The sequence below is a fragment of the Littorina saxatilis genome, linkage group LG12 (genome assembly GCF_037325665.1).
Source record: "Littorina saxatilis isolate snail1 linkage group LG12, US_GU_Lsax_2.0, whole genome shotgun sequence".
Taxonomy (NCBI): Eukaryota; Metazoa; Mollusca; class Gastropoda; order Littorinimorpha; family Littorinidae; genus Littorina; species Littorina saxatilis.
Genome location: NC_090256.1, coordinates 66,930,773 through 66,953,332, shown reverse-complemented (window position 1 = coordinate 66,953,332; position 22,560 = coordinate 66,930,773). Strand labels below are relative to the sequence as shown.

At 38.1% G+C, this 22,560-nt stretch overlaps 1 protein-coding gene across 1 annotated transcript in view; it reads left to right on the top strand.

The window, feature by feature from the left end:
• The first annotated feature begins 22,310 nt into the window (after positions 1-22,310).
• LOC138983167 (uncharacterized) overlaps positions 22,311-22,560 on the top strand; it is a 399-nt gene continuing 149 nt past the window's right edge. The window contains exon 1 of the mRNA XM_070356578.1: positions 22,311-22,560. This exon is cut by the window's right edge and continues 149 nt beyond it. Within this exon, the coding sequence (XP_070212679.1) occupies positions 22,311-22,560 (250 nt within the window).

The following is a 22,560-nucleotide window of genomic DNA, read 5'->3' as shown; positions in this document are numbered from 1 at the left end:
AGAGGGAGGGACTTGGAACTGCCAAAACTGAGACAAATACTTTTGTAATTTCTTTACAGTAAATACAAAATGTCCAGAGAATTAGCAATATATCTAACATTGACTGACTGTGTGATGATATCTTCTGCTATTGGTCTGTTTCGACAGTAATATCAAAATCTCGACCTCCTGTCTCGATTTTGATATCACTGTCTCAACAGACCATAGCAGAAGATATCATCACTCAGTCGACCGTCAATATTGGGTAGTATACCATTGCAAACATCTGAGTCTCAGCTAATCAAAAATGATAAACGAGTGATGTATAAAGGTCAGTGAGTCAATATTGTCAGAACAAAGGTGAACGGAACACATTTACACGATACTTCTTCTTCTTCTTCTTCTTCAGCGTTCCAGAATGTTTCTGGTTACGTGTATAAGCTCGTCTGCCCATTTGGGTTCCCCACACTATACTCTGAGAGCATAGTCAGCTCACTACGCTTTCGTTGAGTAGGCATGCCATGCTGGGTATTTTCGTGTTTCCATAACCCACCGAACTCTGACATGGATTACATGATCTTTTCCGTGCGCACTTGGTCTTGTGCTTGCGTGTACACACGAAGGGGGTGAAGTCACTAGCAGGTCTGTGCATACGTTGACCTGGGAGATCGGAAAAATCTCCACTCTCAACCCACCAGGCGGCAGCGACCGGGATTCGAACTCATGACCTCCCGAGTAGGAGGCCGACGTCTTACCACCACGCCACGCCACTGCGCCCATCTACACGATACGATTGAACACATAGTTATGAAGACTGAGCTGGCTGTGTGTGACATTAATGTGTATTAACCACTTCGTAACGGATGGGGTCTGCCTCACATAAGTTAACGAAAGAAAATCGTGGAGCTGGACGGCTGATAGAAGACAAGTGTAATATTCATTAGAATTTCCACCGCTGAGCTGTCCAGAATGTCTCTACAACCAGTAGTTACATAGTTTTGGGCGTTTAAACTTGTCATATTTGTTGGCCATATTGGAAGGTTTCCATGGTACCGACACATCCGATTTTGCTATGAGGTATATTTCTCTGATCAGGCAGTCATACCTAATATATTTTGACAAAAAAAAGATTAACTTCCTTGAAAACAAATATTTTGTCCCCTTTATGCAGTGTCTCCCCTTAATTGGTACTTTTGTTTAGTAATCATTTATACATCTACTGGAAACTGTACAGATTACTTAATACCCATGTCCTTTTTACATTTAGTCAAGTTTTGACTAAATGTTTTAACATAGAGGGGGAATCGAGACGAGGGTCGTGGTGTATGTGTGTGTGTGTGTGTGTGTCTGTCTGTGCGTGTGTGTGTGTGTAGAGCGATTCAGACCAAACTACTGGACCGATCTTTATGAAATTTTACATGAGAGTTCCTGGGAATGATATCCCCGGAGGTTTTTTCTTTTTTTCGATAAATACCTTTGATGACGTCATATCCGGCTTTTTGTAAAAGTTGAGGCGGCAATGTCACACCCTCATTTTTCAATCAAATTGATTGAAAGTTTGGCCAAGCAATCTTCGACGAAGGCCGGACTTTGGTATTGCATTTCAGCTTGGTGGCTTAAAAAATAATTAATGACTTTGGTCATTAACAATCTGAAAATTGTAAAAAAAATTTTTTTTTATAAAACGATCCAAATTTACGTTCATCTTATTCTTCATCATTTTCTGATTCCAAAAACATATAAATATGTTATGTTTGGATTAAAAACAAGCTCTGAAATTTAAAAATATAAAACTTGTGATAAAAATTAAATTTTCGAAATCAAATTAAAAACACTTTCATCTTATTCCTTGTCGGTTCCTGAATCCAAAAACATATAGATATGATATGTTTGGATTAAAAACACGCTCAGAAAGTTAAAACGAAGAGAGGTACAGAAAAGCGTGCTATCCTTCTCAGCGCAACTACTATCCCGCTCTTCTTGTCAATTTCACTGCCTTTGCCACGAGCGGTGGACTGACGATGCTACGAGTATACGGTCTTGCTGAAAAATTGCATTGCGTTCAGTTTCATTCTGTGAGTTCGACAGCTTGACTAAATGTTGTATTTTCGCCTTTCGCGACTTGTTTACATTTAGTCAAGTTTCGACTAAATGTTTTAACATAGAGGGGGGAATCGAGACGAGTGTCGTGGTGTGTGGGTGTGTGTGTGTGTGTGAGTGTGTGTATGTATGTGTGTGTCATTCTGTGTGTGAGTGTGTATGTATGTGTGTCATTCTGTGTGTGAGTGTGTGTGTGTGTGTGTGTGGGTGTGTGTGGGTGTGTGTGTAGAGCGATTCAGAGTAAACTACTGGACCGATCTTCATGAAACTTTACATGAGAATTCCTGAGAATGATATCCCTAGATGGTTTTTTTCATTTTTTCGAGAAATGTCTTTGATGATGTCATATCCGGCATTTTGTGAAAGTCGAGGCAGCACTGTCACACCCTCATTTTTCAATGAAATTGATTGACATTTTGGTCAAGCACTCTTCGACGAAGGCCGGACTTTGGTATTGCATTTCAGCTTGGAGGCTTAACAATTAATTAAGGAGTTTGGTCATTAAAAATCAGAACATTGTAATACATCTTTTTTTTATAAAACGATCCAACAACAATTTAATCTTATTCTTCGTCATCATATTTAGTCAAGTTTTGACTAAATATTTTAACATCGAGGGGGAATCGAAACGAGGGTCGTGGTGTATGTGCGTGTGTGTGTCTGTGTGTGTGTCTGTGTGTGTGTGTGTGTGTGTGTAGAGCGATTCAGACTAAACTACTGGACCGATCTTTATGAAATTTGACATGAGAGTTCCTGGGTATGAAATCCCCGAACTTTTTTTTCATTTTTTTGATAAATATCTTTGATGACGTCATATCCGGCTTTTCATGAAAGTTGAGGCGGCACTGTCACGCCCTCATTTTCAACCAAATTGGTTGAAATTTTAGTCAAGTAATCTTCGACGAAGCCCGGACTTCGGTATTGCATTTCAGCTTGGTGGCTTAAAAATTAATTAATGACTTTGGTCATTAAAAATCTGAAAATTGTAAAAAAAAATACAAATTTATAAAACGATCCAAATTTACGTTTATCTTATTCTCCATCATTTTCTGATTCCAAAAACATATAAATATGTTATATTCGGATTAAAAACAAGCTCTGAAAATTAAATATATAAAAATTATTATCAAAATTTTTTTTTCGAAATCAATTTAAAAACACTTTCATCTTATTCCTTGTTGGTTCCTGATTCCAAAAACATATAGATATGATATGTTTGGATTAAAAACACGCTCAGAAAGTTAAAACGAACAGAGGTACAGAAAAGCGTGCTATCCTTCTCAGCGCAACGAATACCCCGCTCTTCTTGTCAATTCCACGGGCACTGCCTTTGCCACGGGCGGTGGAGTGACGATGCTACGAGTATACGGTCTTGCTGCGTTGCGTTGCGTTCAGTTTCATTCTGTGAGTTCGACAGCTACTTGACTAAATATTGTATTTTCGCCTTACGCGACTTGTTTTTTTATTCCAAAAACATATACATATATAGCTATTCTGATGAACACGTGGGGGAATTCGGGGGCTGTGATTGGATGGTCTCTTCCGATCATCAAAGCATAATGCTACGGAAGTCGGCCATTTTTCTCAATATCCAAAAGCATGGTTCCGGTTTACCCACCTGTACCACACGATGTTTCACTGATCGACAACAGCAAACACTGACAACTTGAAATTCTTCTCGGGAATGTTTTTCAGCTTTACAAATGTCGATAGCATACCCTTTTCTGGTAACTTCCCGATGAAACAGAACTAAACCTATTATTTTCTGTCCCTAAACACCACAAAATGCCCAAAGTCGAAAGATGTAGTACAAACAGGGGAGTACAACGGAACACCCGTTTTTGTGTGCCTGTGAGCTTAGTTCACAGTTGCCGACTGACACAAATTTTCGCATTCGGCTTTTCTTATCTCGTAACTCCACACTAAATACCCCACTTCCCCTCTGAAGTATTGATGTACAACCCATGGCACTAACATTCATGTAGTCGTTTATAACTGAGGTTGAAAAATTCGCTTCATGACGAGACAAGTATAAATGCCATTCACCCAAACTGGAAACGTCGCTGCCGTCTGCTCGCTTTGTACGGATTAGCTGTTCTCTTTTCCTCCCCTTGTTGCATCCTAGTTCTTCAGTTGTTTCTAGTTTTCCGTTGATGTTGTGTTTTGGTCTTCTTCATAAGTAGTCTTGTTCAAAAAAAAAAAATCAAGCTTCTTGTTGGTTGTATACGAATGAACTAATAAAAAGCTGTTTAACAGCTGTGTTGTCAAATCGAGTTTCTTTTCCAAAGTCAGTGTGGCGTCTGCGCAAAACTAATGCGCATAAAAAACGGCGTCTGCTATCAAAACCTGAGATCAACGCATCGACGCAAAAACTGTCATTTTGTAAGTTTGGAACAACAAATAAAGGTCAGAACAGCTATATAATCACTATTGTATTTTCAGCGTAGCAATAGGGTCCGATATTTAGACTCGAACAAGTATAATGCGACTCGTCTTCGACTCGTCGGCATCATACTTGTCTCGTCTAAATATCGGACCCTATTGCTACGCTGAAAACACAATAGCTGTTAATATTTCATTCGGATCAAAAACAAGCTCTGATAATTAAAAATATGAAAATTATGATTGAAATTAAATTTCCGAAAATCGATTTAAAAACATGTTTTATCTTATTCCTTGTCGGTTCCTGATTCCAAAAACATATAGATATGATATGTTTGGATTAAAAACAAACTCAGAAAGTTAAAAAGAATAGAGATACAGAAAAGCGTGCTATCCTGCTGAGCGCAACCACTACCGCGCTATTGTGGCATGTCAATTTTACTGCCTTTGCCACGAGCGGTGGTCTGACGAAACTACGAGTATACGGTACTGGTAAAAAAAAAATGCAGTGCGTTCAGTTTCATTATGTGAGTTCGACAACTTGACTAAATGTTGTATTTTCGCCTTTCGTGACTTGCTTGTTTTTACTACGGAGTACGATTCTTCACGACGAAATTTCTATGCGAATCAACAACGCATATGGGTGTGAATACGCCGTAAAACTAAGGTCTCCCTATCACGAATATTTTGGCGAACCACAACTAGTTACTACGACTTTGCCACAACGATGTTTGCCACGAATGATTGCGAAAATTCGGTCAAACAAGAACGGAGTAATACGAACCACAACGACCTCGGCGATTTTCTCCACTAATCCCAAATCGTTGTAGTTCGCCGTCAAAATTCGTCACAGTGGGACCGACTGTCCAAGACTGAGATCATGGAGAATTGTATACGAACCACAACGAAGAGCGGCGATAGCCAGAACGACGCAGAACGATGCACAAAGAACAAGAAGGAATTACACCGAATACATCACGACATAGGCCTACAACGAATGTCATCAATTCGTTGCGGCGCTCCGAATGTTTTGAACATTTCAAAACTGTCGTTGCGACTCCACGATCTCTGCCGATCTCTGTCGATCTCTGCAATGCACAACGATTGTTTGCCGAACAAGAAGTAAAACGAATCACAACGACCTCGGCGATTTTCTCCACGAATCCCAAATCGTTGTAGTTAGCCGTCAAAAATCGTCACAGTTGGACCTGGCTGGTTTTAATGTATTCCGATTAACGAAGCCAAGAACGGTTTTGCCGCGTGCTTACCGATTCCGCAAAATAAGCAGTCATTTGTAACATCTAAATAAGTCTAACGTATATTTTTCTCATATCCTTGCTGCTTACGAACTGAACAACAACAACAACAACAACAACAACAACAACAACAACAACAACAACAACAACAACAACAACAACAAATCCTAATTAATATAGGTGTGCTCAGACTATTGTAGTGTTGCGAAGAAAACTACGACGTGCGGACCAAGAGACCAAAAAGAATGTTAAAAGCAAAGCCCTTAAATCTCCGATGACATTTCATGTCAATGACAAAGTATTCAACTGGTAGGAATAACTGACGAATGCTTTCTTTTTCATTTTCAACTTTTGGGGTCAAGAACTTCAGCTAACGATTCCGCGAATTTCAGCTGCTAATTCCTTGACTTCGACAAATCTGGAGAAACAAAATCAGAGTTTCGGAAAATAATGTCTCTTTCATGGAATCGTAAGTCATTTACACAACACGCACAATCTGCAAAACGCTGTCTAATTCAAGACATCGGCAAGTCAATAACACGTTTGAATGAGCGGTTATTAGTTTTACCTTATATTACTCCGAAGCCCTCGTTGATCAATGCGAATGTGTGGACGTGATGTTTTCTTGAAATGAAGCCTGCTTGGTATTCGTTGGCATTCATTAAATCAAATGTATGCAACTGCATTACTGGCTGCACAGCCAAACAATGACACGCTTATGTATCACGTGATCGCATCCTCCAATGAATTAAATAAAAGCACAAAAACGCAACAACAGATATCTCGTAGTTTGAAATACAAAATGTCTGCTCGATCCATTCCCTACTTCTTTCGTTGAAGAGGAACTTCACTCAAAATAAAAAATGTTCGAGGTCTATCGTTCAAAACACGAACAAGAATTTAAAATCACACAGCTGGTGGTGTTTTTTTACATTTAGTCAAGTTTTGACTAAATGTTTTAACATAGAGGGGTGTGTGTGTGTGTGTGTGTGCGTGTGTGTGTGTGTGTGTGTGTGTGTGTGTGTCTGTCTGTCTGTGCGTGTGTGTGTGTGTAGAATGATTCAGACCAAACTACTGGACCTATCTTTATGAAATTTTACATGAGAGTTCCTGGGAAGGATATCCCCGGATGTTTTTTTTCATTTTTTCGATAAATACCTTTGATGACGTCATATCCGGCTTTTTGTAAAAGTTGAGGCGGCACTGTCACACCCTCATTTTTCAATCAAATTGATTGAAATTTTGGCCAAGCAATCTTCGACGAAGGCCGGACTTCAGTATTGCATTTCAGCTTGGTGGCTTAAAAATTAATTGATGACTTTGGTCATTAAAAATCTGAAAATTGTAAAAAAAATAATTTGTTTAATAAAACGATCCAAATTTACGTTCATCTTATTTTTCATCATTTTCCGATTCCAAAAACATATAAATATGTTATATTTGGATTAAAAACAAGCTCTGAAAATTAAAAATATAAAAATCATGATCAAAATTAATTTTTCGAAATCAATTTAAAAACACTTTCATCTTATTCCTTGTCGGTTCCTGATGCCAAAAACATATAGACATGATATTTTTGGATTAAAAACACGCTCAGAAAGTTAAAACGAAGAGAGGTACAGAAAAGTGTGCTATCCTTCTCAGCGCAACTACTACCCCGCTCTTCTTGTCAATTTCACTGCCTTTGCCACGAGCGGTGGACTGACGATGCTACGAGTATACGGTCTTGCTGAAAAAAATTGCATTGCGTTCAGTTTCATTCTGTGAGTTCGACAGCTTGACTAAATGTTGTATTTTCGGCTTATGCGACTTGTTTTAAATTATAGAAATGTACACACTCAGCACACAAACAAAATAAATAAATATATAAAAATAAAAATGAAAGAAAATGTTGAGAAGAAAAAAAAAAAAAAAACACAGACAGTTTTACTTTGTTTTGCGAGAAATATATAGAAATTTTTTTTAAAAAAATAGAAAAAAATAAAAATAACATAAAATAAAGTTGAAACACATCCGCCTCCCCCCCCCCCCCCCGAAAAAAACAAAAACAAACCACTCACCCAAAAAATTCAAAGCCAATCAAAACAAACTATACACACAAGTGACAAAAAGAATCTACGTTTGCCATGCGTATCAGTTTGCCAGAACATGTACCGTTTTGTGAAACTCTGGTAGCGTATTCCTCAACATTTTTATGCATTTTATCAATAAAAAAGATTAAAGTAAAGTCGACGACGTGTTGCTGCCAGAGTGTAAATGAATAAAGTAAGAATTATGCTTTAAAATTTACCGGGAAGTACAACAGCAGCGGTTTGTCAAGATTTTCTTGTTAGTGCCAGGGAAATTGGACAAAGTACAAAGACCGTGAAAGAAATGGAAACCGTCTTTGTGCCAAAGGTACTAACATAGCTGTAACGATCGAGGTTTGCTATTTTGGTACTAGTGTTAAGCCGGTGCAGGCTTTCAACACCCGATCCGAGAAGCTTAGCTGGCGTTACCCAAGTAAAAGCAAAACAGCTAGTAGGATAGAGCGGGGTAAGCTGTAACACGGGAAAACTTGTAACGGTCAAAGCTTGCTATTTTGGTAACATTATTAAGCCGGTGCTGACTTTCAACACCCGAACAGAGAAGCTTAGTTGGCGTTATCAAAGTGTAAGAGATATAAGCTATAATATAGATCTACCTCAAGACACTTCCCTCGATCATGAAGATGCTACCAAGAAATATATCGATGCTTCAAACAGCCTCAGTATCGCATTTGTCAATTGTAAACGCTCTTCGGTAACGCTCGGCCACATTCGCAGACCCACATTTCATCTAAACACTCACTATGCCCTTAGAAACGTTTAGCCAAATTCGCAGACCTAGATTTAATCTATACGCTCAGCATACCGTCAGGATTGTTGAGCCATATCCACAGACCTACATGTGATCTATACACTTATACCTTCAGGAACGTTCAGCCACACTCGCAGCTCAGGCCTAAATTTAATGTATACACTCAGTATACCCTTACAAACGTTTAGATTTTATTTATGAGCTCACCATACCATAAAGAAAGTTTAGCCAAATTCGTAGATCTCCATTTCGTTTATACACTAAGCATACCAACAAGAACCTTCAGCCAAGTTCTCAGACCTTCATTTCATCTATACGCTCAGTATACCTTGGGATCGTTCAGCCAAATTCACAGACCTACATTTCATCTATACGCTCACTATACCATCAGGAACGTGTCGCCAAATTCGCAGGGGTAAGCTTACATTTAATGTATACGCTCACCATACCGTCAGGAAAGTTTAGCCGAATTCGTAGACCTTCATTTTATTTATACGCTAAGCATACTACGAGTAACGTTTATTTAGCCAAATTCGTAGACCTCCATTTCATCTATACGCTCAGTATACCCTTGGGACCTTTCAGCCAAATTCGCAGAATTACATTTCATCTATACGCTAAGTATACCCTTGAGATCGTGCAGACAAATTCGCAAGTGTACAAATTAATCTACTCACTCACCATACGACGAGGAACGTTGATTTAGTCAAATTCGTAGACCTCCATTTCATCTACACGGTAAGCATACCAACAGGAACCTTCAGCCACGTTCGCAGACCTTCATTTCTTCTTTACGCTCAGTATATCCTTAGGATCGTTAAACCAAATTCGTAGACCTTCATTTTATTTATACGCTAAGCCTACTACGAGTAACGTTTATTTAGCCAAATTCGTAGACCTCCATTTCATCTACACGGTAAGCATACCAACAGGAACCTTCAGCCACGTTCGCAGACCTTCATTTCTTCTTTACGCTAAGTATATCCTTATGATCGTTAAGCCAAATTCGTAGACCTTCATTTTATTTATACGCTAAGCCTACTACGAGTAACGTTTATTTAGCCAAATTCGTAGACCTCCATTTCATCTATACGCTCAGTATACCCTTGAGATCGTTCAGCCATATTCCCAGACCTACATTTCATCTATACGCTCAGTATATCTTTGGGATCGTTAAGCCAAATTCGCAGACCTCCATTTTATCCACACGCTAAGCATACCGTTAGGAACTTTCAGCCAGGTTCGCAAACCTTCACCCCATCTAGATACGCTGAGTATACCCTTGAGATCGTTCAGCCATATTCCCAGACCTACATTTCATCTATACGCTGGGCAAACCATCGGGAACCGTCAGCCAAATTTGCAGAACCATATGTCATCTCAAGACGGGTCATTCTGGATTATCATGAAAAGGTGCGGTGTTAAAGCTTACTAAAAGAGTATGTTCAGACACGAGGTTAAACTACAAAGCAAAAGCTCTGGATATAAATCACATACAAATGTTATTTTCACATATGAGAAGAAAAACACGAAATCAAAAAACAACATCTGTCGCCATCCGTGTTCACCTGGTAAATTGTAGGAGCTACTGTCCGAAATCCTAACTACTACCGGTCAGTTCAATATGTGTATGGCTTCAGATAAAAATGTGCGCTATCCGTAACAAGTTGAACATTTTTAAAAACAAATGGTCGCATTAAAAAAACAAATCCTGATTTGTTTGTATATTCGGGTAGTGCAGACAATGTGCAATAAATATTCTACCCCCCCCCCCCCCCCCGCCAAAAACAAGAAGAAAAAACCAAGAAAAAGAAAGAAGATTATTATATCCCTAAAAATTACTGCCAACCCCCCCCCCCCCCTCGTTTTCAACCGCTCATGCGATCAACACCTTCATTAGTAAGATGGCATAACACAAGAAATGCGCAAAATAGCTGAACAAAACAACCTGTTTTGGATAGATAGTTGCCAAGTTAAGCCTATTCTGAATTCTCGTTTATTTCTTGAACGTTACCAAACGTTTTAGTTAGGTCGATTTTGGGGGGTACCCTTATTAGAGTGGCGTTTAAGTGGCCCCTGTAAAAGAAATCTGGAAAGTGTGCCAGATAGCCAAGCATAGGGCAAATGTTGACAACTCATCTGACATCTAGCAATGCCAGCAAAAAAACCACCAAAAAACCCAAACAAAACAACAACAAAATAAAAATAATAACAAGTCGCGTAAGGCGAAATTACTACATTTAGTCAAGCTGTCGAAATCACGGAATGAAACTGAACGCACTGTATTTTTTCACCAAGACAGTACAGCTTCGTCAATCCCCACGTGAAGGAAATCGCTCACCTTCCACGTGAAAAACGTAGTGATATTGACACGCCAGATTAGCGCGGTGGTGTATTGTGCTAAGCAGGAAAGCGCGCTTTTCTGTATTCTTGTTAACTTTCTGAGCTTGATTTGAATACAACCTATCATATCTATATGTTTTTGGAATCAGGAAATGATAAAGAATAAGATGAAATAATTTTTGGATCGATTTCTTAAATTTTAATCGTAAGACTAACTAATCTATTTTCGTTAATTGTGATCACATTTTAAGAGTAAACATGACATATGTATCATATTTTTAGATTTACAATATGATGAAGAATACGATGCAATCAATTTTAAATCTGTTTGCGAAAAATCGATTTTAATGACAACTTTAATGAGCAAACTCATCAATTAAATTTTAAGCCTGCAAGCTGAAATGCAATACCAAAGTCCGGGCTTCGTCGAAGATTACTTGACCACAATTTCAACCAATTTGGTTGAAAAATGAGAGCATGACAGTGCCGCCTCAACTTTCACGAAAAGCCGGATATGACGTCATCAAAGACATTTATCAAAAAAATGAAAAAACTATTTGGAGATACCATACTCAGGATCTCTCATGTCAAGTTTCATGAAGATCGGTCCAGTAGTTTTCTCTGAATCGCTCTACACACACACACACACAGACACACACACATACACCACGACCCTCGTCTCGATTCCACCCTCTACGTTAAAACATTTAGTCAAAACTTGACTAAATATAAAAAATAAAAACCAGTACTGCCCCAGTTTTGGCATGTTTGTAGGGTTGAGTGACTTTAACGGCATGGAAATGAATGTTTAAGTGGGGGTACTAAAATTGTGGCAATAATGTTTTTGCTAAGTTTTAGGTGATGCTCACGGGAATCCTATAGTGCCGAATGTCGCGTAACAGCAATTACAACACTGCCCAGACACAGTGCATTTACTATCAAAGTACCCAACGCCCCCAAAACATGTGGGATTATTTTGACTTTGATTTCTATCAAAGAACAATTGCCTACAATCCAGAATTCGTTCCGGTGTGCCACACTTAACACACGCACGTATGTAATAACACACACACACACACACGCACGCACGCTCACACACACACACACACACACACACACACACACACACACACACACACACATGCGCACACACACATTCCTCATACATACTCCTCCTTTATTTTGTAACGTTACAATGTTTGTTGGCTGACTTACCGTGTTGACGGAAAGTCCGGGAAAACAATATGATTTTGACGTCAACTTTTACATGTATGACAAATATTAGACAGAACCGTTCAGGTAAGCGGTGAATTTGTTTTTGTTACAAGTCCACAGATGGCTTCTCAACGCATTTGTATTTCTGTCACTTTCATCTCCAATGAACACCTCATCCATCAATCAAACCCATGTCAAAATTGTATCAGCAAGCATTTTATTTTCATGGAGCTTATAAAGTAACCGAAAACAACAACAACAACAACAACATTAACAACAACAACATTAACAACAACAACAACAACAACAACAACAACAACAACAACAACAACAGCAACAACAACAGCAACAACAAAACTCTTACATTTTCGGTCTATGAGATGGGTGACACCCATCTTTGGAGGATTTTGTACCTAAGGAAGACACCTGAATCTGATTTTTGTTCTAGCTCAACTAATACTGTAAGCACACGGGTAGCTCGCACTTCGATAACATCGTGCAACACGACAGAGAGCAAGCAGCCAGAAGATGAAGATCACAAGCAGTCATGTGTTACCATCTTCCGACAGTTGACCTTCAAGTGTAGTGTAGTTCAACACACAGCAGATGTTTAAAGTACACAGACAAATACAACTTATCACACGCCTTTAAACTACTGCCATGTTGTAGGTCCTTAAATTAGATATTGCATGAACAGCTATCAAACTACAGATGTCCTCATGCAAAAAGAAAAGAGAATATTGGACAACTGCACTCTTGATCAAGTTTATCACACTGATGTTCTCACTCAAAAAAGGAAAACACTGGACAAATTAATGTACTCTTGAATCCGGTTTGCTCCAGCCGTAACGATCGCCAAAGGCACGACTTTTCTCGGCCCAGAAATAGCAGGTTTCTGACGTCAGCAAAATGAAGCGGTTGCTTATGAACAGACAATGTACGTAAACACCTGTTCGACTAGAGGAGTAATAATACCTAGCACAGTCTGTATTGAGGAAATATTTTCATGTGACAGCTCACACGTTTCACGATTCTTGCAGAATCAGACCACTTGACATGCCCAGGAAAAAACAAAACCATGGACAGTCAGCAATATTTTCACGTGACAGATCGCTCACACGTTTCACCATTTTTGCAGAATTGTCACTAGGTAATTCTTCCATGGAATCAGACCACTTTACATGTCCAGGAAGAAAAATATTCATGGACAGTCAGCAATTATTTTCACGTGAAAGACCGCTCGCAAGTTTCACAATTCTTGCAGAATTCACTCGGTAGTTCCTCCATGGAATCAGACCACTTGACATGTCTATGAAGAAAACAAATCATGGGCAGTCAGCAATATGTTCACGCGACAGACCGATCAAAGCTATACGATTCTTGCAGAAATGACACTAGGTAGTTCCTCCATGGAATCAGACCACTTGACATGTCTATGAAGAAAACAAATCATGGGCAGTCAGCAATATGTTCACGCGACCGATCGCCCAAAGCTTTACGAGAACAGATTTACTAATGAGCAGTTTCTCAACGAAACGCCGAAACACACCCACACCCAGCCACACCTCTTCCGATGTCACAAACCAGCAGTTGGGAGTTGCATCTCACTCGCACCACCGAAGGACCTGTTCTAGACAATTCCGCCGCCGAAATAAGTAAGGGGGTAGGGGATGGCCGCTTGAGGGACAGCCGGGCCGATAACCTTACCTGCAGCCATTGCCAAGGACAAGTTTCTCCACAGTGTGCTGATGCAGCATGACGTACAACAACTCCTCTTCTAGCCCTCTGTACCCAACCACCCGTCTCCTCCCGGCGACTTCCCTTCAACCCCTTCCCATGCCACATTCAGCACACACAAGGACAAAAGCAGCATGACAAACTGGTGGACAGCTGTGCTGAGCAGCTTACCTGCAGCCCTGGTCAGTATGTTCACTTCCTGCCAGTCCCTGCTTAGCCGCTAGGCCAAAATGTGGAGCATCCTCCTCCTCTTGCCCTGACCGCCACGCCACGCAACAGTGACACAGTGTATACAGCGCATCCGATCCGCCCTTCTATTCTAACCCCTGCCGCCGGGCCCGCAGACCTCCAGATCTGCAAAGAACTGTCAGGGGCAAAAAGACGGTTCGTATGATACTGTAGACTGAGTGTTCTCCCTCGATTATACACTGACACAAGTGATGCGTCCTGTCCGTTCGCCGGTAGCTATCGTTGTTGCGATATTCTGTGATTTCTGCCGATGCAGCATAAACGTGAGAGAGAGAGAGAGAGAGAGAGAGAGAGAGAGAGAGAGAGAGAGAGAGAGAGAGAGAGAGGCTTTGTCAAAATTAAACCCCACCTCCAAAATACTGTTTCCCCCTATCAGCTACGGTGTCGTCGTCCTTGTCTTAATCTGATGACTGCCAAAGAGAACGGATGCGGCAGGAAAACAAAATTACGAGTTAGCAAAAAGGGTGGAAGTAAACCCAGGTGGGACACGGAAAGAGTGCCATCTCCGTTCGTTCCACGACTCAGCAGAAAAAAAGCATATCTCCTTGATCAAAAGGACGAAAAGTGACGAGGAAAAAAAATGCCAACCTTAAAGTCCAAACCCAGATTTCTACGACAGTGCAAGCGTGGGCGGCGGAGGAGGAGTTCAGCAGAAGGAGGAAGAATGGAAAAGCTGTAAAATAAAATGGATGAGTTCTGTCATGTTCTTTCGGTGCGTTCGGAGGGAAAGCATGATTTCAAAAGGCTAACAAATCAGGTGACAATCGCAGACAAGCGGATGAAAAAAGGAAGTACAAACATCCGTAGGAGAGCCGGGACAAATTAAATCAAAGAAGAGGGGGAAAAAGAAAGTTAAAGTAACCAAACACTTTCAAAAAGCAAGACTAAAAATAGCAATAGAATAGATAAAAAAAAAAAAAAAAAAAAGCCACAGCAGCAAAGACAGACACGAAAAGACACACAAAATTAGCCCAGTTGAATAAGTAAGATATCGATCGAGTTAGGGCAACGTAATTAAACACCCCTCTCTCTTCGCGACACACTGTCAGCATAAGCCGCCCCCGCCGATTTTAGTCCATCCTTTTCTCTCACTGAACTCTCACTCTCCAATCCTTAGTGCGATCGCTCACATTTTCCTTCACCTCCCAGAATATTTTGTTGCTGTAAAACTGCTGTTGCTTTTGTTTTTAAATACCATCTGTTGATGTTAATTTTTGGTGTGAGTGCGGTGTGTGTGTGTGTGTGTGTGTGTGTGTGTGTGTGTGTGTGTGTGTGTGTGTGTGTGTGTGTTTATAAATGAATTTGAATAAATTAATTTGTTTCTTTCAAATCAAGGAATGTCAATGCCAAACAGGCATCATCCGTTTTTGCTTTTACTCTTCTGCATTTGATCAATAGCATAATATTTTTTTTAATCAAAATGTCTACCTATTCCCTTGAAAGGGAGGATCTCACGCTGTTCTGTTAAAAAGTGTCAATACAATCCAAGGACCTCTTTCTGTACACTCCTTTTTTTTTTTTTTTTTTTTTTTTTTTTTTTTTTTCGACCTCAGTTGCATGCAAGGCTGCTTCAACCCATCTTTTTTGCCTCTTTCGTCTTTTTTTTTTTTTTTTCTTTCTTTTTGGGCGGTGAGCATATCCTTCTTCATTGGTCTTTTTTTTTTTAATGAAGTTTTAATTTTGTTTTCTTTTACATTACATTCTGTACACTCCTTAACTACTTACATTTTGATGCAGATATCAATCCCCTGCGCTTCTCAAGCTACGTACCTTAACATAAACATGTCGCGTGATCAATATCAATATTTCGTGCAAAAAGAAACCCTGAAGAGAAGAACTTCGAGACATCTTGTCTCTAAGCCTTTCCCATCAATCTGTAAAAACATAATCGGTCTGTCAAAATCTCTTAAAATAACCTACCTGCATCGAAAAGTCGCACCAGAACAACAAAATACGAGTAATCGTAAAACCTATCAATTCAACAAAACGCAAAAGAATAATTTAAATGTAATAGAATACAAATTGATATTATCCACAAATGTGATATAATATGATATGATATACGACTCGATGCAATACGATAACGAGACACTACAACCTTCTTCACTACACTACACTACACTACACTACACTACACTACACTACACTACACTACATTACACTATATTATAATATGATATAATATAATATAATATAATATTTCTTTCTTTATTTGGTGTTTAACATCGTTTTCAACCGTTCAAGGTTATATCGCGACGGGGAAAGGGGGGGGGGGGGGATGGGATAGAGCCACTTGTTAATTGTTTCTTGTTCACAAAAGCACTAATAAAAAAATTACTCCAGGGGCTTGCAACGTAGTACAATATATGACCTTACTGGGAGAATGCAAGTTTCCAGTACAAAGGACTTAACATTTCTTACATACTGCTTGACTAAAATCTTTACAAACATTGACTATATTCTATACGAGAAACACTTAACAAGGGTAAAAGGAGAAACAGAATCCGTTAGTCGCTTCTTACGACATGCTGGGGAGCATCGGGTAAATTCTTCCCCCTCACCCGCGGGGGGTATAATATAATATAATATAATATAATATAATATAATATAATATAATATAATATAATATAATATAATATAATATAATATAATATAATATAATATATTATACTATCAATAAAAGAAAAAGAAAACACACCAGTAACCAGGTTAGGTACGTTTATATCTATAATCAATATTTCAGCACGTTACTGATAGTATAATATAAATAGTATAATAAAAATAGTATAATATAATACAATTTAATATGATATAATATAATTAGTTCTTTTACACTATATTATATCCCGTCGCGATATAACCTTGAACGGTTGAAAACGACGTTAAACACCAAATAAAGAAAGAAAAGAAAGATTATATTATATTATATTATATTATATTATATCATATTATATTATATTACATAATATAATATAAAAGAAAAGAATAGAAAAGAATAGAATAGAATAAAATAGAATAGTATACAATATAAACTTGAGAATATAATGTATATGATATGGTTTAGTATACTATGATTTAATACAATATAATATAATATAATATAATATAGTATAGTATAGTACAGTATAGTATAGTATAGTATAGTATAGTATAGTACAGTATAGTACCATACGATACATAATAGTACAGTACAGTACGGTACAGTACAGGGCAGGGCAGGACAGGACAGGACAGGACAGGACAAAACAGGACAGAACAGGACAAAACAAGACCAGACAAGACCGAGTACAGTACAGTACAGTACCGTACAGTACAATGCAATACAGTACAGTACAATACAGTACAGTACAGTACAATACAGTACAGTACCGTACAATACAGTACAGTACAGTATAATAATAATAATAATAATAATGGAAACTTATAGAGCGCTTACCTAGAAGCTCTAAGCGCTTTACAATGACATTGCTATACACATGTACAAAACCAAAATACAGCATTAAGACACAAAAAGAACAGGAGTACAAAAGCAAATTCATCATTTAAGTCCATGCAGTCACAATAATACAAACACACGCGTGCGCACGCACATACGCGTGCGCATACACACACACATGCTATCACCACACACATGCACAGATACACACAGACACACAGACACACGTTCACACACACACACACACACACACACACACACACACACACACAGACACGCATACAGACAGGCGCACACACATACATACAACACACACACATACACATGCACTCACACATGAATACAAATATACCTACACAATCTGCATACATGGCGTACACACAAAAAAGCCGCAGATATAATCACAAAATCAAGCTCGTGCTTATGCACATCCATTTATCTAACTAGATAAACCGATTTGTAGTTTGCACAAGGAAAAGAGAAAAAAGTAGCAGCACACGATTTCCAGATCACTGGCTGCTGCAGGGGTCACCAGACAGTTTGGGAGTTATTGGTTAGTCTAGAAAATGCTGTGTGAACAGGTGCGTTTTCAGATTTGATCTAAAAGAAGAATAGGATGGACTATGTCTGACAGAATAAGGAAGGGAGTTCCATGTTTTAACAGCAGCAAATGAAAATGCGCGTTGTCCATGTACTTTTCTTTTTTTTGTTGGAATTCGGAACATTCGAGTGTCAGCGGCAGAGCGCAGCGATCTGGACTTTACTAATAGAATTTGTAACAGTTTTTCATAATTTTTTTTTTTACATTTTTATTTTTATTTTTATTTTTTTATTTATTTATTATATTAGCATATATCATGATTGTATTGATTGTATTTATTGTTCAAAATGCCCCCATGGGTTATGGACCAATAAACTTGAAACTTGAAACTTGAAACTTGGAAGGGACGTACAGGTTTACGAGTTCAGACAGATATGAAGGTGCAGAACCAGTGATGATTTTAAAACAGAGACACGAGCTTTTGTACTTAATTCTTTGATTGACCGGAAGCCAGTGCAGATATTTCAAAAGGGGAGTACAAGGTTGCTTCTATAGTATAGTATAGTACAGTACAGTGCAGAACAGTACAGTACAGTGCAGCGCAACGCAGCACAGCACAGCACAGCACAGGACAAGACAGGACAGTACAGGATCAGACAACACAACACAACACAACACAACACATCACAGCACAACACAGCACCACACCACACCACACCACACCACACCACAACACACCACACCACCCCACCCAACCCCACACCATACCACACATATAATATAATATAATATAATATATGATAATATAGTATAATCAAATATAATATTACATACCATACCATACCATAACATAACATAACCAACTATACCATAATATAACATAACATAAAATATTATAATAAACAATACTATACACACTATTCTATAATGTACTTAAACATAATATAATATAATATAATATAATATAATATAATATAATATAATATAATATAATATAATATAATATAATATAATATAATATAATATAATATAATATAATATAATATAATATAATATATTATAATATAATATAATATAATATAATATAATATAATATAATATAATATAATATAATATAATATAATATAATATAATATAATATAATATAATATTATAATATAATATAATATAATATAGTATAGTATAGTATAGTATTGTAATTTAATGTAATGTAATGTAATGTAATGTAATATTATAATATAATATAATATAATATAATATAATATAATATAATATAATATAATATAATATAATATAATATAATATAATATAATATAATATAATATAATATAATATAATATAATATAATATAATATAATACGATACGATACGATACGATACGATACGATACGATACGATACGATACGATACGATACGATACAATACAATACAATACAATACAATATAAATAATATAATATAATATACTATCAGATAATATTAGATAATATTAGATCATATATAACAATATAATATACTATCATATATACACTATACTATACTATACTATACTATACTATACTATACTATACTATGCTATACTATACTATACTATACTATACTATACTATAATATAATATCATATTATATCATATAATATCATATAATATCATATGATATCATATAATATAATATAATGAAACACCACACCACACCACACTACACCACATTACACCACACCTGCTCAGCCTGTGTAAATGCAGTGTAAATACACAATACCAAAGAATATAAAACCTCAGAACACGACGGAAATCTTTATCTACTTATTCGTTAAGGTATCGACTTATAAACGTATTTTCAAACATAAACTATGCATATCAATATTTATTAATTAACGTATTTTCATCTACATCTTTTTCTGTAGACATTATTAAATTATTTATTCATTTATTTGTTCCGAGCATGATTTACTAAGATCCGACGACCTCAAATCTTACTATGATTATTTTTCAGTCAGAAAAATACCATGTTTGTTTCGCATTCGTCACTGGATACACACACACACACACGTACACACACACACACACACACACACACACACACACACACACACACAAACACACACACACACATACACACACACACACACACACACACACACACACACACACACACACACACACAAACACATAGGGGAAAGTCGCTAAACCTGGAACAGTTAAGGAGAAACAGCCGTACCAGACAAAAAAAATGGATATTGCAAAGCGTTCTTTATATTGTCACATACTAGACTCTATCAGTAAATAAACGAACCACATAAAATAAAATAAAAGTCACGCAACTCATCAGACTGATCATAATAAAAATGTCTGCATTTGTTCCAGGTTGGACGCATGGGTGTGTAACGTGGAACACTGTGTTGTCAAACTCGGAACACATACAAACACACCCTGACTCTCTTTCTAGCTTTCTAGCTCTGTCTGTGTCTCACACACACACATATACACCCACACACTCTCATTCACACACAAACAAGCACACATTGCCACACACACAAGATGAATAAATACGTCATAACATTTTGATTAAGCCATTTTATGTAAATGTCTTTTTTTCAACATCATATTTTGATTTTTACCAAGTAAATAACAAATCGGATAACAATTTAAGCATTAAATGTAAAACAAAAAGATAAATAAGGGCTAGGTCTAAAAAGGACTGAAAAACAAAACCTTAAAAAAAGGAAAAAATAGGCAAAGAACCGATTTCGCAGACAATGTCCTTTGTCTTCTACTGTCAGCGCAGTCATCGTGTGATTACTGTGTGCACTTCTGGCACTATAACATATCCTCAGGGGAGTTGGTGCCACACATGAAGCAGTACCACGAAATTTCGCAGCTTCATTTGTACCCCTCTTCTGTTGACAAATAGATATAAAAGGGCTACCTGCCCAATTGACTAAATGTAAAAGTCATTACGCATAAAGTCTCAAAGCAAATAACTAAGAACAGATTTAAGAACTGATTTTGCAGACACACAAAAATTGCTAAGTACAGATTTTGAAGTCCTTTTGTCCGCTGCTGTCAGCGCAGTCCTCGTGTGCCCACTGTGTGCACCTCTGGCACTGTATCATGTTCTCAGGGGAGTTGGTGCCACACATGAAGCAGTACCAAGTGCTTTCCAACGGGATAGAACGCATCGTCAAGAATGTTCTCCTTTTTTCCCTCTGATCAGAAGATATTCCCCTCTTGTTTCTCTGAGCAGAAGATTTTGTATCGTGGTTGTCTAAAGACCCTTTTTGCAAAGGTCGGCCTAAGTCTCAAAATCACTTATTCAATTTTGTGCTCAAACGGTAAATCCCAACTTGATGCGATTTACAAGCAAGATACGTTAGGCACTGTCTCCTCGATAGCGCATGGGGTCAATGTTGTCAGGCCAATGGAATTGGAGAAAAAGACGCCAAAACTTAGGACGACCGACTTTCGGTCGCCCTAAATCGAAAGTGTTGTAAAATGGGGGCTTTAGGGCGACATTTGGTCGACCTAAGTCGGATTAAGATATATATATATATGACAAAATCACCCCCCGCGGGTTAGGGGGACTCCCATATTGGTTGGGACGAGAAAGAATTTACCCGATGCTACCCAGCATGTCGTAAGAGGCGACTAACGGTTCTGTTTCTCCTTTTACCCTTGTTAAGTGTTTCTTGTATAGAATATAGTCAATGTTTGTAAAGATTTTAGTCAAGCAGTATGTAAGAAATATTAAGTCCTTTGTACTGGAAACTTGCATTCTCCCAGTAAGGTCATATATTGTACTACGTTGCAAGCCCCTGGAGCAATTTTTTGATTAGTGCTTTTGTGAACAAGAAACAATTGACAAGTGGCTCTATTCCATCTCCCCGCTTCCCTCCGTCGCGATATAACCTTGAACGGTTGAAAACGACGTAAAACACCAAATAAAGAAAGAAATAACACAATCAAGGAAAATATATACACATATACACATATACACGCCAGTTACAGTAGGTGGAGAGCCAATCCGAGAGGTCGAATCTTTTGTATACCTGGGAAGTGTGATCGATAGGCAAGGGGGCACTGACAGAGACGTCGCCGCCAGGACTGGGAAGGCACGAGCAGCCTACATCATGTTGAAGAACATCTGGGCCTCTAGAGAGATCAGCATAACCACCAAGCTGCGCATCTTCAACTCCAATGTCAAATCGGTTCTACTCTACGGCTCTGAGAAAATGGAGAATGACCAAGGTGACACAGCAGAAGATTCAGACTTTCATTAACACCTGTCTGAGGCGCATCTTCAAGATCAGATGGACAGACAAGATCTGCAACGAAAAGCTGTGGCAAAGGGCGGGCCAAGAGCCCGTTAACAGCCAGATTCTGAGGAGAAAATGGGGCTGGATTGGACACACCCTTAGGAAACCAACATCCAGCATCACCCGCCAGGCTCTCACTTGGAATCCACAGGGGAAAGGAAAGAGAGGGAGGC